General features: G+C 47.4%; 1 protein-coding gene across 9 annotated transcripts in view; it reads left to right on the top strand.

Moving 5' to 3' along the window:
• Positions 1-1,656: 1,656 nt before the first annotated feature.
• LOC144699597 (epsin-3-like) overlaps positions 1,657-26,036 on the top strand; it is an 81,444-nt gene continuing 57,064 nt past the window's right edge. For 5 of the 9 annotated variants that reach the window (XM_078570647.1, XM_078570646.1, XM_078570644.1 and 2 more), the window contains exon 1: positions 1,657-1,800. In XM_078570647.1, the coding sequence (XP_078426773.1) occupies positions 1,761-1,800 (40 nt within the window). In that variant the 5' untranslated portion in view covers positions 1,657-1,760. Of the gene's footprint in view, positions 1,801-25,319; positions 25,417-25,486; positions 25,885-26,036 lie in introns of those variants that run through there. The other 4 variants (XM_078570653.1, XM_078570649.1, XM_078570648.1 and 1 more) reach the window with 3 other exon arrangements.

Raw genomic sequence — 26,036 nt, 5'->3', positions numbered from 1 at the left:
TTTAGCAGCGGAGGAGTTGAGAGGTGATGGTGGGGTAGTGCTGGGTCGTCAAGGTACATGTGGAAATTGATGCTGTGTTTTCAGATGATGTCACCAAGAGGCAGCATGTAGATGAGAAACAGGAGGGGGCGAAGGATAGATCCTTGAAGGACACCGGAGGTAACGGTGTGGGAGCAGGAATAGAAGCCATTGCAAGTGAGTCTGGCTGCAATTAGACAGATAAGAATGGAACCAGGAGAGAGCAGCCCCACCCAGCGGACGGCAGTGGAGAGGGGTTGGAGGAGGATGGTGTGGTCAACTGTGTCAAAGTCTGCAGACAGCTCGAGAAGGATGAGGAGGGAAAGTTTACCTTTGTCACAGTCACATCGGATGTCCTTTGTGACTTTGAGAAGAGCTGTTTCAGTACAGGGGCAGTGACCAGATTGGAGGAATTCAAACATGGTGTTCTGGGAAGGATGGTCATGGATTTGGGAGGTGGGTGGCTCATTGATTTTATTCTTATAATTTTTTGTTGCTGCTTCATTAAGCTGTGTATCTCGTTAGGCCATTTCAGGGGCAGTAGAGAGTCAGCCAGATTGCTGTGGGTCTGTACTCACATATATCAGACAAGGTAAGGACGGCATCTACAAGCAATGCCCTTCTCTAAAAGGACCCAGATGGGGTTTTAGAGTAATCTGGGAGTTTCATGGTCACCAATTATTCCGACTTGCTTTTAATTCCAGATTTATTTAATGAATTGAATTTAAATTCCCTGACTGTCACAGTTACATCTGAACTCGTGTCGTTGAATCATTAATCCAGATCTCTAGATTACTAGCATGTTACTTTACCCAGTTTGACAGGGTGTGTACTGAGAAGCTGGAGAGTCTAGAACTGGGGTGGGGGAGTCGGAGGGGGGTGCAGAATCTAGATCTAGGGGGGGTCACAGTCTCAGGATAAGGGGTTGGTTATTTGGGACTAAGATGAGGAGGAATTTCTTCACTCACAGGGTTGTGAATCTTTGGAATTCTCTCCAGAGGGCTGTGGATGCTCAGTCACTGAGTATATTCAAGACAGAGATCAATAGATTGTTGGGCATTAAGGGATATGGGGACCAGGCAGAAAGGGAGTTGAGGAGATGAGCCATGATCTTATTGAATGGCCCATAGATCTCTAGGGGCTGTATGGCCTCCTCCAGCTCCTATTTCTTATCGGAACATCCTGAGATTATGAAAAATGCTGCAGAAATGGGATGTTTTTTTCTCTTTGCTCAGTTCCTGGAGAACACACCTGACTGGCCACAACAGTTAACAACTGGTCCCAATTTCCAGTTGAACTGGTTTTTCCATCCGAGATGTGATGAAATGTTTTGATCATGTTAATGCCCACAGTTACCCAGGGGAATCCTCACTCGCCCAGCAACATTGAGGGCGGGTGAGGAACTGAAAGACCCTGCAATAGGCTTGGCCTGGGTCAGGAGAAGCTCCCTGTGGAGCTGCAGCGGGCCCCAGCCCCTCGAGCTGAATTGCCCTCCTTGCCCCCTCCTCTCAGCCCCTCTCCCGGGCAAAGCTTTGCAGTGAGGCTGCCGGGGTTAGTTTGAGGAGGTGGGAGGAGACTGTCTGCATCAGGAGGCCGTGTGTACTGCGTCTCTCTCTATATCCAACCCCCAGAAAAGACAGACAGAGCTGGGAATGAATCAGCGAGACACGGAGTGGGCGCAGGGCACCGAGTGAGGGCAGCCCCAGCCCCCAGCCCCAGCCCCGGCCCCGGGGAGGAGACCCATGGGCCGGTACAAGTCTCTCCCCACTGCTGGTAGAACAGGTGAGTGGGTGACAGCAATCCAGGGCACAGCAAGACTCCAGCTTTAACCCGTCGCTGGCTGTCGGTGCAAGGTCAGGACAAGTGGTGGCAGCGTCTGGTGCAGAGGAGAGTGATCAGCCCCTTTGCAGGAGACGAGTTCACTCTGCCCGTGGAGTGAATATCGCGGCCGGGTGGTTTATTTGTGAACTAGTCCCCTGGGAGGGGTGTGTGTGTCTGAGCGCTGGCATTAACCCTGCTTTGTCGCGGCAGAGAAACTGGGAGGGGGAGAGGGAGACTGGTAAAGGATTGAGAGGGGTGTGAGGTGTGGGTATGGAAGGGATGGGGGGAGGGAGACTGAGTAATCAGGGATCATCTGAAACTTGGTCTGTGTAATAATTATAGAATGATGCAGCATAATAGACCATTTGATCCATTCCACACCAGCTCTTGGAAACAAGTGTCTAATTAGTCTCACTCCCCTGTTCTCCTGCAATGCTTTTCATTCAGGTAACAGCAATTATTCAGTTCTCTTTCAAAACTTACTATTGAATCTGCTTCCAGTGCATTCCAGATCACAACTGGCTGTGTAAGTAAATGCTCCTCCCCCCCCTGTCAGTCACCTTAATCAGTGTCCCTCTCTGGGTACTGTTCCTCCAGCATTGGGAATAGTGTCACTTTAATTACTCTCTCAAAACCATTCATAAATTTTGAACATCTCCATCGAATCTCCCCTTAACCTCCTCTGGCTGAGAAGAACAAGTGTAATTTGCTAAAGTAACCACTGCTCCGAATTGGTGCCGAAAAAAATGGTTCCTGGAGGAAATAGATTCAGAATATTTATTCTGATTAACCCAGCCTATTGTCTGAAGCAGAGGTTATTTTTGCGTGGATCTGAATTACTCTGAAGTGTTCATTAGAAGATGAATCTCTCTCTACCCCACCCACATGTTGTCAAAATCCAGACATATGAACATTTACTACACGCTTATTGCACACCAGTTCCCTGAGTTAGATTTCAAGTTCCTTCTGACAAGAATTTGAAGCTTGTTATTTTAAAAATGTTTAACTTATTTAAATACCTGATTTAGGATTGCTCTTTGACTGGTTTGTGAGTTTCCTTCCTGAGCATGTCATTTTGTTAAGTATAATTTTTTCTACATGGACCATGGAGTGTCTGTGAGTGTTATAACTATCAGGACTGGCAGAAAATACTTCACATTCCATCGGAGAAAATTAGCAAAAGTGAAAGCTCCTGGAATTGGAGGAAGCCTTTTGGCATCTGTTAGGAATAGGGGGCTAAGTGAGGATAAGCAGGGTGTACTCCAGCAGGGATAAGCAGGGTGTACTCCAGCAGGGATAAGCAGGGTGTATTCCAGGGATAAGCAGGGTGTATTCCAGCAGGGATAAGCAGGGTGTATTCCAGCAGGGATAAGCAGGGTGTATTCCAGCAGGGATAAGCAGGGTGTATTCCAGGGATAAGCAGGGTGTATTCCAGGGATAAGCAGGGTGTATTCCAGGGATAAGCAGGGTGTATTCCAGGGATAAGCGGGATGTACTCCAGCAGGGATAAGCAGGGTGTACTCCAGGGATAAGCGGGATGTACTCCAGCAGGGATAAGCAGGGTGTACTCCAGGGATAAGCAGGGTGTATTCCAGGGATAAGCAGGGTGTATTCCAGGGATAAGCAGGGTGTATTCCAGCAGGGATAAGCAGGATGTACTCCAGCAGGGATAAGCAGGGTGTACTCCAGGGATAAGCAGGGTGTATTCCAGGGATAAGCAGGGTGTATTCCAGCAGGGATAAGCGGGATGTACTCCAGCAGGGATAAGCAGGGTGTATTCCAGCAGGGATAAGCAGGGTGTATTCCGGCAGGGATAAGCAGGGTGTACTCCAGCAGGGATAAGCGGGATGTACTCCAGCAGGGATAAGCAGGGTGTATTCCAGCAGGGATAAGCGGGATGTACTCCAGCAGGGATAAGCAGGGTGTATTCCAGCAGGGATAAGCAGGGTGTATTCCAGCAGGGATAAGCAGGGTGTATTCCAGCAGGGATAAGCGGGATGTACTCCAGCAGGGATAAGCAGGGTGTATTCCAGCAGGGATAAGCAGGGTGTATTCCGGCAGGGATAAGCAGGGTGTATTCCAGCAGGGATAAGCAGGGTGTATTCCAGCAGGGATAAGCAGGGTGTACTCCAGCAGGGATAAGCAGGGTGTATTCCAGCAGGGATAAGCGGGATGTACTCCAGCAGGGTGTACTCCAGGGATAAGCAGGGTGTATTCCAGGGATAAGCAGGGTGTACTCCGGCAGGGATAAGCAGGGTGTATTCCAGGGATAAGCAGGGTGTATTCCAGGGATAAGCAGGGTGTATTCCAGCAGGGATAAGCAGGGTGTATTCCAGGGATAAGCAGGGTGTACTCCAGCAGGGATAAGCAGGGTGTATTCCAGGGATAAGCAGGGTGTATTCCAGGGATAAGCAGGGTGTATTCCAGCAGGGATAAGCAGGGTGTACTCCAGCAGGGATAAGCAGGGTGTACTCCAGGGATAAGCAGGGTGTATTCCAGGGATAAGCAGGGTGTATTCCGGCAGGGATAAGCAGGGTGTATTCCAGCAGGGATAAGCAGGGTGTACTCCAGCAGGGATAAGCAGGGTGTATTCCAGCAGGGATAAGCAGGGTGTATTCCAGCAGGGATAAGCAGGGTGTATTCCAGCAGGGATAAGCAGGGTGTATTCCAGCAGGGATAAGCAGGGTGTATTCCAGCAGGGATAAGCAGGGTGTATTCCAGCAGGGATAAGCGGGATGTACTCCGGCAGGGATAAGCAGGATGTACTCTGGCAGGGAATCACTAGTGGAATTCCCCAGGGATCTGGACTGGAGCCTCAGCTTTTCATCGTATTTATTAATGAGGCGGCAGAAAGATGTATCTCCAAGTTTGCTGATGACACTAAGTTAAGTGGCAGAAAGTTGCAAAGAGGCATCAACAGATTAAGTAAGTGGGCCAAACTGTGGCTGATGCAGTTCAATATGTGCAGCTGTGACATCATCCACTTTGGACCCAAGAGAGAAAAACACAAACATTTTCTAAATGATGATAGTGGAGGAGCAGAGATTTGAGCCCATCAGGACAAAAAGCAATTACAAGACTATTGGAATAGTGGCCTAGATATCTCTGGAGCTGGAAAACAAGGAGGGGAAGTGATGTCCCAGTTGTGTACAGAGCTCTGATTAGACCCTATCTGGAGTACCGATTGCGTTCAGTTTTCTGATTCTAAATATCTCTACTCTGTCAGCCTGTCTTGTGGCACTTATTCTGATGTGGCTGCTTAGCTCTAATTTTCCACCCTTTAAAAGTAGTTGTCATTTAGTACTAATAACAACAATGAGATACCTAACATCGTCTGTAATAATCCTCGTTATCAGTTAGACGGCCTGCTCTTTATTTAGAGATTTAATAACAAACATGACTGCATACTAAGATGTCTCTCTTTTGCTCCCCAAACCTCATTTTTAACTTTTTTATACTTGTTTTTGGGAAGAGAGCACTACTGACAAGATCAACATTTATTATCCCTCCCTAGCTGCCTGTGAGAAGCTCAGGGTATGGGGAGACGATGGGTTGGTGAGGATGGGGATATGGGGAGAGGATGGGTTGTTGAGGATGGGGATATGGGGGGAGGATGGATTGGTGAGGGTGGGGATATGGGGAGAGGATGGGTTGGTGAGGATGGGGATATGGGGGGAGGATGGATTGGTGAGGGTGGGGATATGGGGAGAGGATGGGTTGGTGAGGGTGGGGATATGGGGAGACGATGGGTTGGTGAGGATGGGGATATGGGGAGAGGATGGGTTGGTGAGGATGGGGATATGGGGAGAGGATGGGTTGGTGAGGATGGGGATATGGGGAGACGATGGGTTGGTGAGGATGGGGATATGGGGAGAGGATGGGTTGGTGAGGATGGGGATATGGGGAGAGGATGGGGATATGGGGAGGGGTAGGGTTGGTGAGGATGGGGATATGGGGGGAGGATGGATTGGTGAGGGTGGGGATATGGGGAGAGGATGGGTTGGTGAGGGTGGGGATATGGGGGGAGGATGGGTTGGTGAGGCTGGGGATATGGGGAGACGAGGAGACTAGGCTTAATGGTATTCACCTGTTCTCATTCAGCCCCCTCTATTCCCATTCTGCCCCACCCACTCCCCCTCTATTCCCATACCCCCTCCCCCTCTATTTCCATTCCGCCCTCCCCCTCTATTCCTAAACTCTCCTCCTCTATACCACCTCCTCCTCTATTTCAACAGGCCCCTCCCCTTCTATTCCCATAACCCCTCCCCCTCTATTCCCACATTCCCCTCCCCCTATATTCCCACACCCCACTCCTCCTCTATTCCCAACCCCCTCCCCCTCTATTCCCACACCCCCTCTATTCCCACAGCCCCTCCCTCTCTATTCCCACATCCCTCTCCCCCTCTATTCCCACATCCCTCTCCCCCTCTATTCCCACCCTCCCCTCCCCCTCTAATCCCACATCTGCTCCCCCTCTATTCCCACATCCCTCTCCCCCTCTATTCCCACCCTCCCCTCCCCCTCTAATCCCACATCTGCTCCCCCTCTATTCCCACATCCACCTCCTCCTCTATTCCCACATCCGACCCTCCCATTCCCACAGCCCCTCCCCCCTCTATTCCCTTCCTGCTCTATTCCCGTCTCCCTTGAGTCTACATCAAACCTCCCTTTACTCTTTTGAAAGTAAGAGTTTAACTGAGGGAGAGGAACAGAGGGGTTTGGTGGGGTGTGGGGGTCAGGGTACAGGTGCACTGTAAGTTACCACAGGTATAAAAAGCAAAACTTTTTTCAAAAATATACTTTATTCATAAAAATGTGTAAAATTCAATTCCATAACAGTGCCAGTATTACATCAGTGAAAGTGTAATCCAGTTCAAGTTTTTTTTTGTGCAGCAGGTGACTCTGAGGTGCCTCAATAAAATTACAATTACACGGGATATTTACAACACTCCTTTTTTATCACAAAGTTACACCCCGAGGAGTTCACACACATGGCCACAAAAAACAAACTAAGCTCTGGTGTTTACTGCTCGATCAGTAGAATTGAAAAGCAAAGAAGTTAAACTCTCCACATGCACCATATTGAACCCCTTCATAATTCTTATAATTTCCATCAAGTCCCCTCATTAGTTCTCTTTTCGAGAGTACAGTGCCCCAACCAGCTCGATCTTTCCTAATGGGTATAACATCTCAGATGGTAAACATCCTTGCGAAATTTTGACACCTTCACCAATGTCGTTATGGGGACCAGAGGGTGAGATTGTATTTCACTGAAAGCCCGTTCACTTACACAATATTAAAACTGGGCCCTATGGAACTCTTCACAATCCTCCAAGTGTGATCTAATCAAGGCTCTATCCAAGATAACTTCTTTACATTTCAATTCTATCCCTTTAGAAATAAACTCTGGTGCCTTTTTTCTAGGTTTTATGGCTGGATTATCCTGCTTCAGCAAGTTTAATAATTTATGTGTCCATATTCCCTGGACCCATTTGCTCCTCTACCCCAGTTAGATCCTCATGGGCTGTGCCCTCCTTATTCCTCCTACCAGAATGAAGCCGCTCTCGTGGGGTTCCAGTTAATTATAGGAAATCTAAAATAGCATGTAAAAAGCCAGGATAAAGACAAAGCCGTTAACTTCAAGGAAATCGACCCAATAGGATAAATGTATTAAACTGAGTGGTGCAAGAAAGTAAATAAACATTTTTGGAGATTCAGTCAGCAAAAGAGATAAATAAATAAATGATGTATAAACATATCATAAGTGATTCACTATAGAATAGAAAATAGGAGTACAGGCAGCGTGTCAGGACTGTAGTCACTGGGATAATGAAACTATCCCAGATTCCGGGAGCATTCCCAACTTTGGAGGAATTTCCCAGGAAGGCGGACAGTCACTTAGGGCAATTAAGGCCATTAGGGGCCATTTTGCACTGGCAGCAGCATTTTACCACGGAGACCAGCCCCTCACAGCACGTGCCAAGTTCGGCAGCTCAATCAAGGTGGCCTCCCAGTGGCAAGCCAGGGACCAACAGAGCAAGAGGTTCTATGCCTCAGTGCCAGTCCGCAGGAATGAAAGGTCACAGCACTGCCCATGAATAATCCAGTGGAGGGTTTCCCCTCCACCCCAAGGGCCCTCCTGGCTTTGAACCCCTTTAATTGTCACTTCTGGCCGGCAGCTGAGGGCACCTCCATGTTGAGGTGCCCTCGGGATCTCCTACCTGCCACAGCAGTGTCCAGCTCTCCTGCTGGGGATACCAAGCTGACATCACTGCAGACCCTCTGATTGGGCCTCCAGACTCAGGAGCTTGCCCGTCACCCTTTATAGGATGATCAGCATGAACATGGTTAGGCCACCTGTGGAAAGGGGCTAGCGTATACATTGAAGATATTGGGGTGCTCAGAAGCCCCGAATAACCCAACATCAGGATCCCAATGCTCAGTGGTAGCTCCAGCTCATTGAGTGTGTGTTTAGAGACATAGGGAGGGAGAGCAATATCAGGACAGTTTACTCCAGAATACAGTCATATCATGTAGAGAGATTCAGGTACAAGAGGACAGAATGTGTGACTAACAGGGTTCGAGGAACCATAGGAGAGAGAAAAGAGGAGGTTCGACAGTCCAACGAGTATGATGTACCTGCTACCTGTGAGAATACAGAGAGGATCCATGTGGAGGATAGTCACAATATTAACTGTGGCACTGTGGAAGAGGAGATGGGGAGAAACAGAACAGAAATGTAGAAATCTAGGGGAGAGACAATGTGCTCTGTAGGTGCAATCGAGACCCCCAAAGCGTGAGTTGCCAACCAGATAAGGTGCCTCCTCCTGTGTTCAACACGGTTTAAACTAGGGCAATATCCCACGCTCGATTGCAGTTCTGGAGACTCCTTCTGAAAAAGGACACGAATGTAGTCAAGTGTGATGCACTCTGCAGTTAAATAGCTGCGGACATTCACTGTCCAACTCATTTATGAGAAGCACCACAATTGGAGACCGAGGGAGAATAGTGATGTAGGAAATTAAGACAGATGGAGAGAAGGTGAGGGTGGGGGTACAGTGGGTGAGAAGAGAGGAGGAACTAAAGGCAGGAAAGAAGAGGAGAGAACAATGAAAAACTGCATCAGATGATTTACTTTTCCAGTGAATCAGGATTTCAAAGAACATGTTTGATATTTACCGACCTCCTGCTTTGACCCCCTGTGGTATCTTAACTCCCCTGACATTTAGATCAAGAAGATGAAACACTCTGACCTTTCCTTAAGTTATTTGTTGTAAATTGAATATTTCAGCTGATATTACCACCCAATAGATTTCACCCACTTCTCCCGTCTTCCCCTAGTCTCCCCATCCCCCCTAGTCTCCCCATCCTCCCCTAGTCTCCCCATCTTCCCCTAGTCTCCCCATCCCACCTAGTCTCCCCATCCTCCCCTAGTCTCCCCCATCCTCCCCTAGTCTCCCCATCCTCCCCTAGTCTCCCCATCCTCCCCTGCTCTCCCCATCCTCCCCTAGTCTCCCCATCCTCCCCTAGTCTCCCCATCCTCCCCTAGTCTCCCCATCCTCCCCTAGTCTCCCCATCCTCCCCTGCTCTCCCCATCCTCCCCTAGTCTCCCCATCCTCCCCTGCTCTCCCCATCCCCCCCTGTTCTACCCCATCCTCCCCTAGTCTCCCCATCCTCCCCTAGTCTCCCCCATCCTCCCCTGCTCTCCCCCATCCTCCCCTGCTCTCCCCCGTCCTCCCCTAGTCTCCCCATCTTCCCCCTCTCCCCCTATCCTCCCCCACTTGCCCCCATCCTCCCCCCTTCCTCCCATCCTCCCCCCACCATCCTCACCCCATCCTCCCTCCCCTCTTCTCCCCTCCCCAGTGTACTGTTACTGAGTTGCTGGAAAGAGTCTTGATGCTTGTTTGCTCTGCCCATCCTCCCCACAGGGGTTTTTGAGCAGGGGGATTTCTTTGTGGTAGAAACTGTTAGCAGGAAATTACTGACTAGTTGCAATGTGGGAGACATTTCACAGAGTTCCTGGCCTGTGAAGTGCTTCTGAATAATTGAGCTGTTATTATCTTGTAACTGATGTTACAAATTCAAGGTTTTATTAGGTTGTTCTGTTTTACGACTGTGTTTTAGTTTAGGGGAAATTAGAGGAATACAGGGGGGTCATGTGACCTATTCTGACTGGGAAGAAGGTGCTAGGCTCTATACTGACAATGGATAGATTACTAGCCTCCAAAGTCTCAGGGAGGTGTTAAAAATGTCGGATTTTACAAACAGTTATACTTTGTCTATTTAATTTCAAAATAGAATGAAGTTGGGAGCCTAAAGGATAACTAATCAGCATTTCTACCTGGATACAAGGCCCCTGTTATTCATGTTGCCATTGAGATAGATATTGGGAGCCATTGTGGAACTGGATTGCAAGGTTCTCCTAAAAGAAATCCCTGGATTTCACAGGCAGGTCAGTTTGCCAGGATCCGACAGAGAAAGAGGGAGCGGATAGAGGATAGATGGTTCACCTTGCAGGAATGCGGGTGGGAGATTGAAAGACCAAATTTGTGAGAATTTTAAACCTCGGCTGGACAACTCACCAAGCTTGAACTAGAGGGAGGATCTCCAGTAATACTCTCACCATGAAGGACAGTCTGGAGTTCAGAAGTTACTACACTGGGAAAGGAAAAGAGCAGAAGTAAAGACTCAGGAACGAAGAATCACATTGGACTGGGTCTGGGAAAATTGAATGTCTGCTTAGGGGACAGTGTAAAATATAACCCTGGAGTGGGAGATTTTTGGTTATTTTAAATGTTAACAAGGGTAAGGTCTGTTCTGTAGTTTAAAGTATGAGTTGCCTCCAAAAATAGGGTTTTAATCAAAGTTGCTTTTAGTTTGTTTTGTTGTAGTAAAATTTGTAAAACTTGAAATCTTGTCATGTGATCTTGTCATGTGATCACTTAAGTTGGTCATTGGGAATTCAAATTTCTTAAAAGTTATCGGCCTCCATGGAAATCGTAACATTGATCACAGCTTAGAGTGTTGCACTAAACAAGTGTGTTTACACTTGAGTATACGAGTGGGCAGATGAAATTTAATTTAGATAAGAATGCAGGACTTTATGTAGGAGGGTAAATGCGCGACACACAAAAACTTGAATATTGTTAAAAAAGCAAAGGATGAAATTAAAAGAGCTAAATTCAATGTTTAATGTGTCCAAACAATGCAATAGTGATCATAACTCCGTTAGATTCAAGGTTGTTATGGAAAAGGACAAGGGTGGGCCAGAAATCAGAGTTCTAAATTGGGGGAAGGCCAATTTTAATAAGATCAGATATAATTTGGCCAGAGTGGACTGGGAGCAGCTACTTTTAGGTAAATCTGCGTCAGAGCAGTGGGACTCATTCAAGAAGGAAGTAGGGAGAGTACAGGGCCAACATTTTCCAGTAAAGATAAAGGGTGGGACCAAATGGATGTCGAGGGATTGGATAAAGAGGAAAAGGGAGGCTTATGGCAGATACCGAGGGCTCAAAACAGTGGAAGCCCTAGTGGAGTATAGAATGTGTAGGGGGAAATTTAAAAAGGAAATTAGGAGAGCAAAAAGGGGGCATGAAAAAACATTGGCAGGTAAAATAAAGGAAAATCCAAAGTTATTTTACAAGTACATTAAGAGTAAGAGGATAACTAGGGAAAGCGTTGGGCCCATTAAGGACCATATGGAAATGTGTGTGTGGAGCCGGAAGACGTAGATAGGGTTCTAAGTGAATACTTTGTGTCGGTGTTCACAAGTGAAGGGGACGACATGAGTATGGAAATCAGGCAGAAGGACTCTGATATAAGTAAAGAAATTAGCATAGAAAGGGAGGAGGTTCTAAGTGGTCTGGCAGGCTTAAAAGTAGATAAATCTCCAGGCCCGGATGAAATGTATCCCAGGCTGTTGAGTGAGGCAAGGGAGGAGATAGCAGGGGCGCTGGCAATAATTTTCAATACCTCTCTGGGCAGGAGAGGTGCCAGAGGACTGGAGGACAGCCAATGTGGTACCGTTATTCACAAAGGGAGGAAGGGATAAACCAGGGAACTACAGGCCAGTCAGTCTAACCTCAGTGGTGGGGAAACTATTGGAAGCAATTCTGAGGGACGGAATGAATCTACACTTGGAGAGACAGGGATTAATCAAGGACAGTCAGCGTGGTTTTGTTAAAGGGAGGTTATGTCTGACCAATTTGATTGAATTTTTTGAAGAGGTGACCAGGTGTGTAGATGAGGACAATGAATTTGACGTAGTCTACTTGGACTTCAGCAAGGCTTTTGATAAGGTCCCGCATGGGAGACTGATAATGAAGGTAAGAGCCCATGGGATCCAAGGCAATTTGGCAAATTGGATCCAGAATTGGCTGAGTGGCAGGAAGCAGAGGGTGATGGTCAAGGGGTGTTTTTGTGACTCGATGCCTGTGTCCAGTGGGGTTCCACAGGGATCGCTGTTGGCTCCCTTGCTGTTTGTGGTATATATAAATGATTTAGACTTGAATGTAGGAGGGTTGATCAGTAAGTTCGCGGATGACACAAAAATTGGTGGGGTGGTAAATAGTGAGGAGGATAGCTTTAGATTACAGGAGGATATAGACGGGCTGGTCAGATGGGCTGATCAATGGGAAATGGAATTTAATCCGGATAAGTGTGAGGTGATGCATTTGGGCAGGACAAACAAGGCACGGGAGTACACGATGAATGGTGGGACCCTGGGAAGTACCGAGGATCAGAGGGACCTTGGTGTGCATGTCCGCTGGTCCCTTAAGGTTGCGGGACAGGTAGATAAGGTGGTTAAGAAGGCAAATGGGATAATTACCTTTATTAGCTGAGGCATAGAATATAAGAGCAGGGAGGTTATGCTGGAACTGTATAAAACGCTGGTTAGGCCACAACTAGAGTATTGTGTGCAGTTCTGGAATCCGCATTATAGGAGGGATGTGATTGCACTAGAGAGAGTGCAGAGATTTACCAGGATGTTGCCTGGGCTGGAGAGTTTTAGTTATGAGGAGAGATTGGATAGACTGGGGTTATTTTCCCTGGAGCAGAGGAGATTGAGGGGGGGACATGATTGAGGTGTATAAAATTATGAGGGACATAGATAGGGTAGACAGGAAGGAACTTTTCCCCTTTGTGGAGGGATCAATAACCAGGGGGCATAGATTTAAGGTAAGGGGCAGGAGGTTTAGAGCGGATGTGAGGAAGAATTATTTCACCCAGAGGGTGGTGGGAATCTGGAACTCACTGTCTGAAAGGGTGGCAGAGGCAGAAACTCTCATAACATTTAAGAAGTATTTGGATGTGCACTTGCGATGCCATGGCACACAAGGCTATGGGCCTAGCGCTGGAAAATGGGATTAGAATAGTTAGGTACTTGTTTGACTGGCACAGCCTCGATGGGCCGAAGGGCCTTTTTCGGTGCTGTAAACTTTATGACTCAATGACAAGAGCAAAGCCCATGAGATGATCACCTACTCAACCGAGAAGAAGAATGGAACTGTACAGGGCAGTGGTCAGACTGCATCTTGAATACTGGGTCCAGTCGTTGTGAATGGATTCATCCTGTCTCTGTGGGATCCAGTTGCAGACTTAATCACGATATGGGCGCATACACAGGCTGGCCAGTGCATGACTCAGATTGTCAAGTTGACCAATTACTCACTGATGTGGTGATGTTGTGTGATAGGAATTGTTAGATTGGTTAGATTCAGTTCTGAAGAAGAGTCATACGGACTCGAAACATTAACTCTGTCTCTCTCTCCACAGATGCTGTTAGACCTGCCGAGTTTTTCCAGCAATTTTTGTTTTTGTTTCAGATTTCCAGCATCGGCAGTATTTTGTTTTTATATTGGTAGGTTGGTAGTGGGCTGCTTCAGATCAAGAGTCTCAACAAACCTGCACCGTCAGTTTAGGATCTCTCTGCGTTTGGAGCTGGTGGCAAAAGCGTGTTAAGGTTGGATAGGGCATTAGGGTTAGGGTTATGGGTTGGGGAAAGTCTGTCAGGCAGAGGCTTTGGGTTATGGGTTTGGGTTTGAGCAAGTCAGTCATCACATTCCTCACTGAGGTTAGTTTATGTCTGTAATTTCCACAGTGGGAAGCTTAGCACATAGATCTGAGCTCAAAATACCTTAACTAGTGGAGAAACCAGTTCTGACATTGTATGTAAACTTCTCAACCACGGAGAATAATGGAGAAATGCAGCTGGTCATAGCACACATGAATAAGGAGTTCCTGGGAAGGGTCTTTCAGCTGAGATATCAGCCTATCTACTCCCTCTTCAGTGACTGACCAGCAGACTGAATGACCTCAATTTTGTGCATAGTGTGTGTGTGCCATAGGACCCCTGAGCCCCATTAACATGGCCCTTATATCCCAAATATCTGTGTTCAGAAGATCATAAGAAATAGGAGCAGCAGTCGGCCATTCAGCCCACCAAGCCTGCTCCAGCATTTCATAATGTCATGGATGATCTGATTGTGGCCTTAACCTCACTTTCCTGCCTGCCTCCCATAAACCTTGACTCCCTTGTAGATCAAAAATCTGTCTAACTCCGTCTTGAATATGTTCAATGATGCAGCCTCCACTGGAAGAGAATTCCAATGACAAATAACCCTCTGAGAGAAGAAATTCCTCCTCATGTCCAACTTAAATGGGAGACCCCTTATTCTGAAACTGTGCCCCTAGTTCTAGGTTCCCCCATGAGGGGAAACATTCTCAGCATCCACCCTGTCAAGCCCCCTCAGAATCTTTTATGTTTCAACAAGATCACCTCTCATTCTTCTAAACTCCAATGAGTAAAGGCCCAACCTGCTGAACCTTTCCTCATAAGACAAACCCTTCATCCCAGGAATCAGCCGAATGAACTTTCTCTGAACTGCACCCAATGCAAGTATATCCTTTCTTAAGTAAGGAGACCAGAATTACACACAGCACTCCAGATGCGATCTCACCAATGCCCTGTATAGTTGTAGCAAGACTTCCCTGCTTTAATACTCCACCCTCTTTGCAATAAAGGACAACATTCCATTTTCTTCCTCATTACTTGCTGTACCTGCATGCCAACTTTTTGTGATTCATGTACAAGGACATCCAGATCCCTCTGCACTGCAGCTTTCTGTCTCTCTCCATTTAAATTATATTCTGTTTTTCTAATTCTTCCTGCCAAAGTGGACAACCTCACATTTTCCTACATTATACTCCTTCTGTCAAATTTTTGCCCACTCATTTAACCTGTCTACACCCCTTTGCAGACTCTTTGTGTCCTCCTCACAACTTGCTTTCCTACCTGTCTTAGTATTGTCAGCAAATTTGGTTACAATACAGTCAGAACCTTCACCCAAGTCATTAAAAAGATCATTAATTGTTGAGGCCCCAGCACTGATCCCGCTGACACTCCAATTGTTACAGTTTGCCAAAGTGAAAATGCTCCATTTATCCCTACTCTCTTTTTCTTGTTAGTTAGCCAATCCTCTATTAGCTCATGTTAACATATCACCCCAACACCATGAGCTCTTATCTTGTGTGTTAACCTTTTATGTGGCACCTTATCACTTTTTGGAAATCCAAATACACAACATCTACTGGTTCCCCTTTATCCATCCTGCTTGTTACATCCTCAAGTAACTAACAAATTTGTCAAACACGATCTCCCTTTCACAAAACCATGTTGACTCTGCCTGATGCTATTATGATTTTCTAAATTTCCTGCTACTACCTTCTTAATAATAGATTCTAGCATCGATTGTTTTACCTTATTTTATTCATTTACGGAATGTGGGCGTTGCTGGCTAGGCCAGCATTTATTGCCCATCTCTAATTGTTCTTGAGAAGGTGGTAGTGAGCTGCCTTCTTGAACCGCTGCAGTCCATGTGGTGTAGGTACACTCACAGTGCTCTTAGAGAGGGAGTTCCAAGATTTTGATCCAGCGACAGTGAAGGAACAGCGATATATTTCCAAGTCAGAACAGTGTAACTGAAAGAGAAACTTGCAGGCGATGGTGTTCCCATGTGCCTTTGTCCTTTTAGGTGGTAGAGGTTGTGGGTTTGGGAGGTGCTGTCAAAGAAATTACTCGCTGGTTTATCCTGTGTGAATTTTCTAGGATTGAAGGTTTGGGTGAGGTTGTTCTTAATAATATCTCGTTGGCAGATTAATTCTAAATCAGAACATGGCAATCAGTTAGTATCCGTGACTTGAGATGCCTGGGAATTAATGGGAAAAACAACAACTTACTTTTATATAGCACCTTTAACATCGTAAAATATTCCAAGGTGCTTCACAGAACTATTATCAGACAGGACACTCAGCCACATACAGTTATTTTAGGGCAAGTGACCAAAAGCTTGGTCAGAGGTAGGTTTTAAGCAGCGGCTTAAAGAAGGAAAGTGAGGTAGAGACACAGAGACATTTAGGGAGGAAATTTCAGAGCTTCGGGCCCAGGGAGCTGAAGGCATGGCCAGCAGTGGTGGAGCGATTATACTTGGAGATGCTCAAGGGGCCAGAATTGGTGGATCACAGAAATGGGGGAGATTGTAGAAATGGATGGGTGAGACCACAAGAGTGATATCAAAACAGGGTCTTAAACTTTAGATGTGGTTCTGAGACTTCATGGTCCAAACTTCAGTCGCCCGTGGTAATGAAGTGCTCCCCGAGAGTGTTCTTCCTATTTACAGGAGGTTGTCAGTCCCAGTAGTGGCTGGGCTGTGAACTGAATGCTGATGTTTTAATGAAATACGCAGGGTGATTCAACTAACTAATGCAAAGCCCTGATGTTGTGTTTAATATTCTAAAAGGGTGTTGGATTTCAATTGCTAATTTACTGAATGCTGTGTTCAAATGACCTGATTCAGTCTGCCTGCCCTTTAAAACTCAAAGTGTTCTTTTTTCTAAAGTACCTGGGAGTTGAGTGTCTGGCCAGACAAGGTGGCTGCACTTTAACAGCATCTCCGAGTCGGATTGCCAATCCTCCAGGATTGTCTAGATTTTCCAGGAATTTAGGATTCATCTGAATTCAGCAGCGAGCAACCCAAGAGAAACATCAAAGAGAAGTTAAGCACAATTCTGTGATGTTTCTGTTTCATTGGAATATTTCTGTTTCTGAGTTATAAAAGTACTGGGGGTGGAGAAAAGGCTTTGTGACTGACGGTCATGAATCATCCAATCAGGTAACAGAGTCTGGTCTGTTAATGTGAGAAGGCGGAGCATTATGAGGATGGACATATCAGGCAGCCATTGGATGGGGGGGTGGGACTCTTGGGTCATGTGAAGGAATTTTCCAGAATACATGAGCCAGGGTTCAGGGTCAGTCTGCAGTGTGGTTCACTCTCTGTGTGATGAGTGTCGGTGCAGATTGTGTGGCTTGTTTGGACCCTGGGTCTTACTCTGCTCCATGGGCACTCAGTTTAAAACTAAGAAAGTCCAATTAGGCTCAGGGCCTCCCAGGATTAGATAATTCGTTATTGGACGGTCGCACTTATTATTTTCAGTGAGGTGTTTGAACAATGAAGTCAGGGAATGTTGATTTATTAATTATACAGCAGATCCCCCTCATGGTCCCTGAAGATCAAGGCTGACTTGCTTCCACTCCAGTTCTGACATATACAATACTATTTAACTCGCTTGCCATTTCAACACTCCACTCTCTCTTGCCCACATGTCTGTCCTTGGCTTGCTGCATTGTTCCAGTGAAGTTCAACGCAAACTGGAGGAACAGCACCTCATCTTCCGACTAGGCACTTTGCAGCCTTCCAGACTGAATATTGAATTCAACAATTTTAGATCATTAACTCTTTCCTCCATCCCCACCCCCTTTCCGATTTTCCCCCTCCTTTTTGTTTTTTCCAATAATTTATATAGATTTTTCTTTTCCCACCTATATCCATTATTTTTAAATGTATTTCCATCCATTGTTTTATCTCTACCTTTTAGCCTATTTCAATCCCTTCCCCCACTCCCACTAGGGCTATCTGTACCTTTATTATCACATTCCTTAAATAATATCACCAGCTCCAACACCTCTTTGTTCTTTTGTCTGTGACATCTTTTGGTTATCTCCACCTATCACTGGCCCTCTATCCAGCTCTACTTGTCCCACCCCCCCTAAACCAGCTTATATTTCACCTCTTTTCTATTTTTCCTTAGTTCTGATGAAGAGTCATACGGACTCGAAACGTTCACTGTGTTCCTCTCTGCAGATGCTCTCAGACCTGCTGAGTTTTTCCAGGTATTTTTGTTTTGTTTTGGATTTCCAGCATCCGCAGTTTTTTGCTTTTATCTTTTTTGCTTTTAACTATTTAAATACACATGTTTATTTAAATACACGTGTTTTAAAGGTTGGAAGGGATCCAAATGTGCTAAGTTCTGAGCTCAGCATCTCGAGCCTAATCTAAATAGCTGTTACAAACTGGTAGCTTTGTACATTTGGAGGAAACGGACAGGCTGGCAAAGTGAGCAGGTACCCGACAGATTAAATGTTACTCAGAGAAGTGGGAATTTTGGAAGGGAGAATGAGGAGAGGCAATATCTGAAGGGTGTCCAGAAGCAGAGAGACCTGGGGGTGTGTGTGTACACAAATAAACAAACTGGCAGGGCAAGTTGAGTAGGCTGTTTTTTTAAAAATAAAAAGCAAACAGAACCCTGAGCTTTATAAACTGAGGCATGGAGTACAAAAACCAGGCAGGATTGAAAAATGTTTATAAAACACTGGTTAGGTCTCACCTGGAGCATCCTTCCCAATCCTGGGCACTGCACTTTAGGAAGGATGTCAAGGCCTTGGTGAGGGTGTGGAGGAGATTTACCCAGAATGGGACCAGGGATGAGGGACCTCAGCTCATGTGGGGAAACTGGAGAAGCTGGGATTGTTCTCCTTAGAGCAAGGAAGGTTAAGGGGAGATTTAATCGAGGCATTCAAAATGATGAAGGTTTTTCATGGAGTAAATGAAGGAGAAACTGTTCCTAGTGACAAGATGGTCGGGAACCGGCTGACACAGATTTAGGATAATTGGCAAAAAGAACAAGAGGCGAGATGAGGAGAAATTTTTCTACACAGTAAGTTATGACCTGGAATGCACTACCACAAAGGATCGTGCTAGCAGATTCTATACTAACTCTGTTCAATTGAAAATTTATTGAAAGAAAAAACTGGCAGAGTTACAGGGAACAAGCAAGGGAGTGGAATTAATTGGATAGCTCGAGTGAAGAGCCAGCACAAGCACGATGACCTGAATGGCCTCATCCTGTGCTATATGATTCTGTGATTATATTAAAGTCAAAGTATCATTTCCTGTAAGGAGAATTTAATCGACCTAATCCCTTATCAATAACTTTAGTTTTCCTTCTTTAACAAGCTCTTTGCTGCAGGATCGGTTCTGGCTTTTTGTAGCCCAACAGTACTTTTCAATAACATCAACTTCCCTGCTTAACCGGCAAAGGCTTTAGATCAATATTACTGCAATAGAAATCAAATTCAATAGCTCCGGACTGTCCTAGCTATCCAGGGGCCTTTCCCTGAAGAGCTAAGGGACACAATAAGATGCTACAGGATGGGAGGTGCTTGAGCCTAGAGACCCCGACAGCAGGAGCCAGGGTGAGGGTTCTGGAAAGCAGTCAGGCTCTGTTCCCTCAACATAGAACTGAAGAGTTTGAGACAAAGAGTGAGAATTATAGGCCTGGTGTATACTGGCCAATCGATAAGCAAACTTTCAACCATAGATGGTAAGAACGTTTGAAATCGACAGGGGTGGAAGGGAATCTCCCAAAATCCAACTCTGAAGAAGACTCATACAGACTCGAAACGTTATCTCTGTTTCTCTCTCCACAGACGCTGTCAGACCAGCTGAGTTTTTCCAGCATTTTCTGTTTTTATTTCACATTTCCAGTATCCGCAGTATTTTGCTTCTATCTCCCAAAACCCTCACTGAGTCCGCTCTGTCTGACCTTACGCTCTTTAAATTCCCTTCAATTCAGTTCCCCTTCTTTCCAAATGTTGTGTTCAAAACTTTACCATCCAGTGTAACACACTCAGGACAGGGACAGCACACAGTTAGATACAGGGTAAAGCTCCTTCTACACTGTCCCCATCAAACACTCCCAGGACAGGTACAGCACGGGGTTAGATACAGAATAAAGCTCCCTCTACACTGTCCCCATCAAACACTCCCAGGGCAGGTACAGCACGGGGTTAGATACAGAGTAAAGCTCCCTCTACACTGTCCCCATCAAACCCTCCCAGGACAGGTACAACACGGGGTTAGATACAGAGTAAAGCTCCCTCTACACTGTCCCCATCAAACACTCCCAGGACAGGTACAGCACGGGGTTAGATACAGAGTAAAGCTCACTCTACACTGTCCCCATGAAACACTCCCAGGACAGGTACAGCGCGGGGTTAGATACAGAGTAAAGCTCCCTCTACACTGTCCCCATCAAACACTCCCAGGACAGGTACAGCACGGGGTTAGATACAGAGTAAAGCTCCCTCTACACTGTCCCCATCAAACACTCCCAGGACAGGTACAGCACGGGGTTAGATACCTTTGCTGTGTCCCAATATCGTGCTTCATTTCTGGGATGTGGCCCTCACTGGCTCGGCCAACTTTTGTTGCCCATCGTGGTCCTGTGAATGTGTAACAGTTTTAATAAACTGACCACTTTCCTCAGCCACATCGAAGGGCAGTTCGAGTTCAGGGGAAGAAATTTCCTGTCGGCGAACGGGTGCAGGGATTGCTCACCACTGTATAAGATGATGTGCGGTGAGGTTGGGCAGGTGTTATTTAGATTGTCAGTTCAGTGGCTGTGCACCCGCCAAACTGTGAAAGGCCTATTAAGGCCATTAAGAAAGTAATTAAAGTTGTTAAGAACATGGCCTGTCTAACCGTAAGGTTGGCGAAGAGCCCGGGCGGCCTTCACATTTTTCATGAAATCTCGTCCACGGGCGGGATGAGGTTTCATGAAGGTTTTGTTAATTAAATAAAAATTTTTGAAAAAATTACTGGACGTGTCTCAGCTCATGTGACAGTTTCACATGAGGGGAAATGTCCTTAAAATTTTTTATCACCTTTATTAAATTTTCCAGGACTTAAATTAATCTCCCTGAAGCAGCACTGTGCCTCAGGAAGATTCCTGTTCTCTTTCACACGCAGGCCCTGACTCAGGGGACCCACCCCCTCGCCCGCACAGGGAGCGCTCAGCGCTTCCGGGCGTGCGTCACGCTAGGTGGACCTTAATTGGCGCCCCCCCCCCCCCATGTAAAATGGCGGTGAGTACCCAATCGGGGGCGCCGATCAGGTTAACGCTCACTCCCACCCACCCCCGCACACCCCCCCACCCAACAGGGGGATAATTCAGCCCAAGGTGTGGCTCTTCAATTCCAATGGGTTGAGACTGGGTGTGGACAGCAGGATTCCTTCACTAAAGGACATTAGTGAACCCGTTAGGTTTTTATTACCATCTGACAGCCTCGTGGTCACTTTTACTGGCCTCGATTTTCCAGATTTTCTAAATATTAGTATTGATATGAACTAGATTTGAACATATGTTTGCTGTATTACTGGTCCAGTAACATAACCACTACACTATCATACTGCCAAAGTTTCTGTGTATTGCAGACTACTAACTAGTACAGAGCGGAGTTGTACTGAGGACATTTAGCAGTCGTATCACGAGTTGCTGGGGAGGGCTGTATGACTCTCTCGCTAATGATCTTGAGTCCAATGAGACTGTACAGACAGGTCAAAAGGAAATGCTTGTCTGCGAATTACACTCCTCTCCTGCGCTCAGAACCTCCTGTTCCACTTCCCCTCTGCTCTGGGTGTCAGACTGTGTCCGTGTTGTCTTGAGTGTCAGGTGATTGGTCCATGTGGAATCAGACCGCAGTGAAATGTATAACAGACTCTATCCGGTAAATCTTAGGCAATTCTCAATCTAAAATGATATCCAGGCTCTGAGGATGGTGTAAAAAGAAAAGATTTACAAAGCGGTTACCAGAACTGCAGGGTCAAAGCTGTCAGAAAAAGACAAACCAGCCTGGGACTCTCTTCTTTTGAAAAGAGAAGGCTAAGGGGTGAACTAATGGAGGTCTTTAAAAATATGAAAATGTTTGATAAAGTAGAAATAAAGAGAAATTTTCCCGATTCTCAAGACTAGAGACTATCACAGAAACCTGGGGAGTTGAGCTGGGGCAGTGTCTTTGTGACTGGGTGGGGAGTCGGATGATGTCAGCTTTGACTCAAAAGTGGTCCTCTCGCCCGAGCTACAAGACCACGGCTTCAAACCTCACTCCAAGAACTTGAGCAGAAAATTCAGGCTGGCACTCCCGGTGCAGTACTGAGGGAACACTGCACTGTCAGAGGGTCAGTACTGAGGGAACACCGCACTGTCGGAGGGTCAGTACTGAGGGAGAGCCGCACTGTCGGAGGGTCAGTACTGAGGGAATACCGCACAGTCGGAGGGTCAGTACTGAGGGAGTGTCGCACTGTCGGAGGGTCAGTACTGAGGGAACACCGCACTGTCGGAGGGTCAGTACTGAGGGAACACCGCACTGTCGGAGGGTCAGTACTGAGGGAACACCTCACTGTCGGAGGGTCAGTACTGAGGGAGTGTCGCACTGTTGGAGGGTCAGTACTGAGGGAGTGTCGCACTGTCAGAGGGTCAGTACTGAGGGAGCACCGCACAGTCGGAGGGTCAGTACTGAGGGAATGCCGCACTGTCGGAGGGTCAGTACTGAGGGAGTGTCGCACTGTTGGAGGGTCAGTACTGAGGGAACACCGCACTGTCGGAGGGTCAGTACTGAGGGAGAGCCGCACTGTCGGAGGGTCAGTACTGAGGGAATACCGCACAGTCGGAGGGTCAGTACTGAGGGAGTGTCGCACTGTCGGAGGGTCAGTACTGAGGGAACACCGCACTGTCGGAGGGTCAGTACTGAGGGAACACCGCACTGTCGGAGGGTCAGTACTGAGGGAACACCTCACTGTCGGAGGGTCAGTACTGAGGGAGTGTCGCACTGTTGGAGGGTCAGTACTGAGGGAGTGTCGCACTGTCAGAGGGTCAGTACTGAGGGAGCACCGCACAGTCGGAGGGTCAGTACTGAGGGAATGCCGCACTGTCGGAGGGTCAGTACTGAGGGAGTGTCGCACTGTTGGAGGGTCAGTACTGAGGGAGTGTCGCACTGTCAGAGGCTCAGTACTGAGGGAGCACCGCACAGTCGGAGGGTCAGTACTGAGGGAACACCGCACTGTCGGAGAGTCAGTACTGAGGGAGTGTCGCACTGTTGGAGGGTCAGTACTGAGGGAGCACCGCGCTGTTGGAGGGTCAGTACTAAGGGAGTGTCGCACTGTCAGAGGGTCAGTACTGAGGGAACACCGCACTGTCGGAGGGTCAGTACTGAGAGACCTCTGTATTGTCAGAGGGTCAATACTGAGGGAGTGCAGCACTGTCAGAGGTGCCATCATTTGGATGGGACTTTTATTTGATGCCATCTGGACATAAAAGATACCACGGCATTATTTCAACAAAAAGCAAAACAATTATCTGTTTGTTGTCACGTTGTTGTTTATGGGATCTTGCTGTGCGTACATGGGAGCCATGATTCCTGCATTACTGCAGTACCTACTGTTTAAAAGTACAACATTGACTGTAAAGTGTTTGGGACATGCTGAGTAGTGGAAGGTGCTGCAGAAATACAAGAACTTGCTCTTATTGTGAGATTGAATCCTGGTTTGGGCAGTTCCTGCTGACCCCACTCCAGTGTCAGCCTTGGCCTCAGGACCCATTAGTGAGGGACGGGGGAGTTTTGAGCGAGAGGTTTTGCTGCTGATTGTCTTCCATAGTGATTGCTGCAGTGAGGAGTGTGTCAGTGTGAAGGGAGCTGTCAGATTCCTGTACAACAACAAACCATTTCAGTCAGGACACCGGAGGGTCAGGAATTGGATTCTCCCTGACAGATGCTGCTCTGGCCTTAGGTGAATCAGATTGTGGAGTCTGGAGCCAAGAATTTGAGGCTATTTCCACCCCCTTCCCTAAACCGAGTGCGTAATTGTGGACAATGTAATAAATCAGCAGCAGAACAACCGACCGCCTCAGCAAACGCTTAATAATTCATCAACTCAGGCCAATAGTCAGATTGCATCAGCAAAGCACACAGAGCCCAGCACTGGCTGGAGACTCGAATCACTAACTCAGCAAATCGATTTTAACAAGTGCTTTCCATTCTCTGCCACTGCTCCCTGGAACCTGTACCAGCTCCAACCCTCACCCAGTCAATCAGCTCCATCCCTCACCCAGTCAATCAGCTCCCCTCCCTCACCCAGTCAATCAGCTCCCCTCCCTCACCCAGTCAATCAGCTCCCCTCCCTCACCCAGTCAATCAGCTCCATCCCTCACCCAGTCAATCAGCTCCCCTCCCTCACCCAGTCAATCAGCTCCATCCCTCACCCAGTCAATCAGCTCCATCCCTCACCCAGTCAATCAGTTCCCCCCCGCACCCAGTCAATCAGCTCCCCTCCCTCACCCAGTCAATCAGCTCCATCCCTCACCCAGTCAATCAGCTCCCCTCCCTCACCCAGTCAATCAGCTCCATCCCTCACCCAGTCAATCAGCTCCCCTCCCTCACCCAGTCAATCAGCTCCCCTCCCTCACCCAGTCAATCAGCTCCCCTCCCTCACCCAATCAATCAGCTACCCTCCCTCACCCAGTCATTCAGCTCCATCCCTCACCCAGTCAATCAGCTCCCCTCCCTCACCCAGTCAATCAGCTCCATCCCTCACCCAGTCAATCAGCTCCATCCCTCACCCAGTCAATCAGTTCCCCCCCGCACCATATATGACCAATATCAGCTCCCTCCACCCTCACCTGGTCGATCAGCTCTCCTCTCCCTCACCCGATCATTTAGCTCCCCCCACCCTCACTCAGTCGATCAGCTCTGCCCCACCCCTCAGCCGGTTGATCAGCTGCTTAGACGTGAGCTGTTATTGATAATCTATATGCTGTGTTTGGGGCTCCGAGCTCTTTCCCAGCCACTGATTACGAGAGTTGATGGTTATGCTGAAGCTTCCCAGACTGACTGAGTTGTCAATGACTGACAAACCCTCCAGGTGGGTTTCACACACGGTGTTTGTTAGCCGAGGAGGCACTGATATCCCTCCTGCTCACCGACTTGTGTCTCTCTCTGTGGCTTTGTGTGTATGTGTCTCTCTCTCTTTTCTCTTTCTCTCTGTCTCTCTTCCCTTTTCTCTCCATCTCTCTCTCCTCATCTCTCCCTCCCTCTCCCCTGCTCCCTCCCTCTCTCATCCCTGTTTGCCTCAGTCTTTCCAGGTTTTTCTCCCTGTTGCTCTCTGTCTCTCTCTGCTCAGAGTGGTGGTATATTCTCTCCAGTTCTCCTGTGGGAGAGTGCTGTGTGCTGCATTTACATTCAGTGAACGGCCTCATATTCTGAATGCATTTCCGGGCAATGGATTGATCCAGTTTGCACTCCCTCCAACCCGCCTCCTGCTCTCTTTGACCTCACAGTTGCTGTTTTTGCAAATTCTGCTCACTTTGTTTGGGAGTTGATTACAGGAGTGGTTTATTCAGCAATTGGTGAGTTGCTCCTTAACTGCGTTTGCTGTAAAATACCTGAGTGTTTCCTACAGCTGATCTCCCTGGGCAATGGTCTTTAACAAGACAGCTTTTAATGGGCGAGCTTCACATCTTGCTTCTAGTTTTGGGAGTTTGATGAGTTGGGTTCACTCGATTCCGCTCTCTGATCACTAACTCTCGTTTACTCTGCTCTGTCAGTCTGAATGGGCCTGAGATTCTCTCTCACTTTTGGGGATCTCCAGCCTTGTTAAATTCCATGATGCAGCCAGTTCCATGTGTACACCGAGCCCAGGAGAGCAAAAGGTGATTGGTTCCTGCTTGGAGTTGACCACAGTCACCTTCTCAATTGCAAAACCAGTCAAAGTGTGCACTTCATTTAGTGACTGATCCTTTAACTGGAGAGAGCTGTCACAGAGCCAGGAGGGGGACAGGGCCAGTCTCGTGCTCTACTGGGTCAGCACATCCCAGGTGGGTCAGGGAGAAATGAGTTAATGCTGTCCAGTCCCCTCGAGTCAGTGTGGGGGTGTTTTGCGTGTGGTGCTGTGAGTTTGGGGCTGTGTGTGTGCTGTACAGAACGGTGTGTCTGAGAGCATGTTTCTGTGTGTGAGCAGGTGAAGGAG

Source organism: Cetorhinus maximus, chromosome 24 (assembly GCF_964194155.1).
Source record: "Cetorhinus maximus chromosome 24, sCetMax3.hap1.1, whole genome shotgun sequence".
NCBI classification, from domain to species: domain Eukaryota; kingdom Metazoa; phylum Chordata; class Chondrichthyes; order Lamniformes; family Cetorhinidae; genus Cetorhinus; species Cetorhinus maximus.
This window is presented reverse-complemented; position numbering and strand designations above follow the sequence as displayed.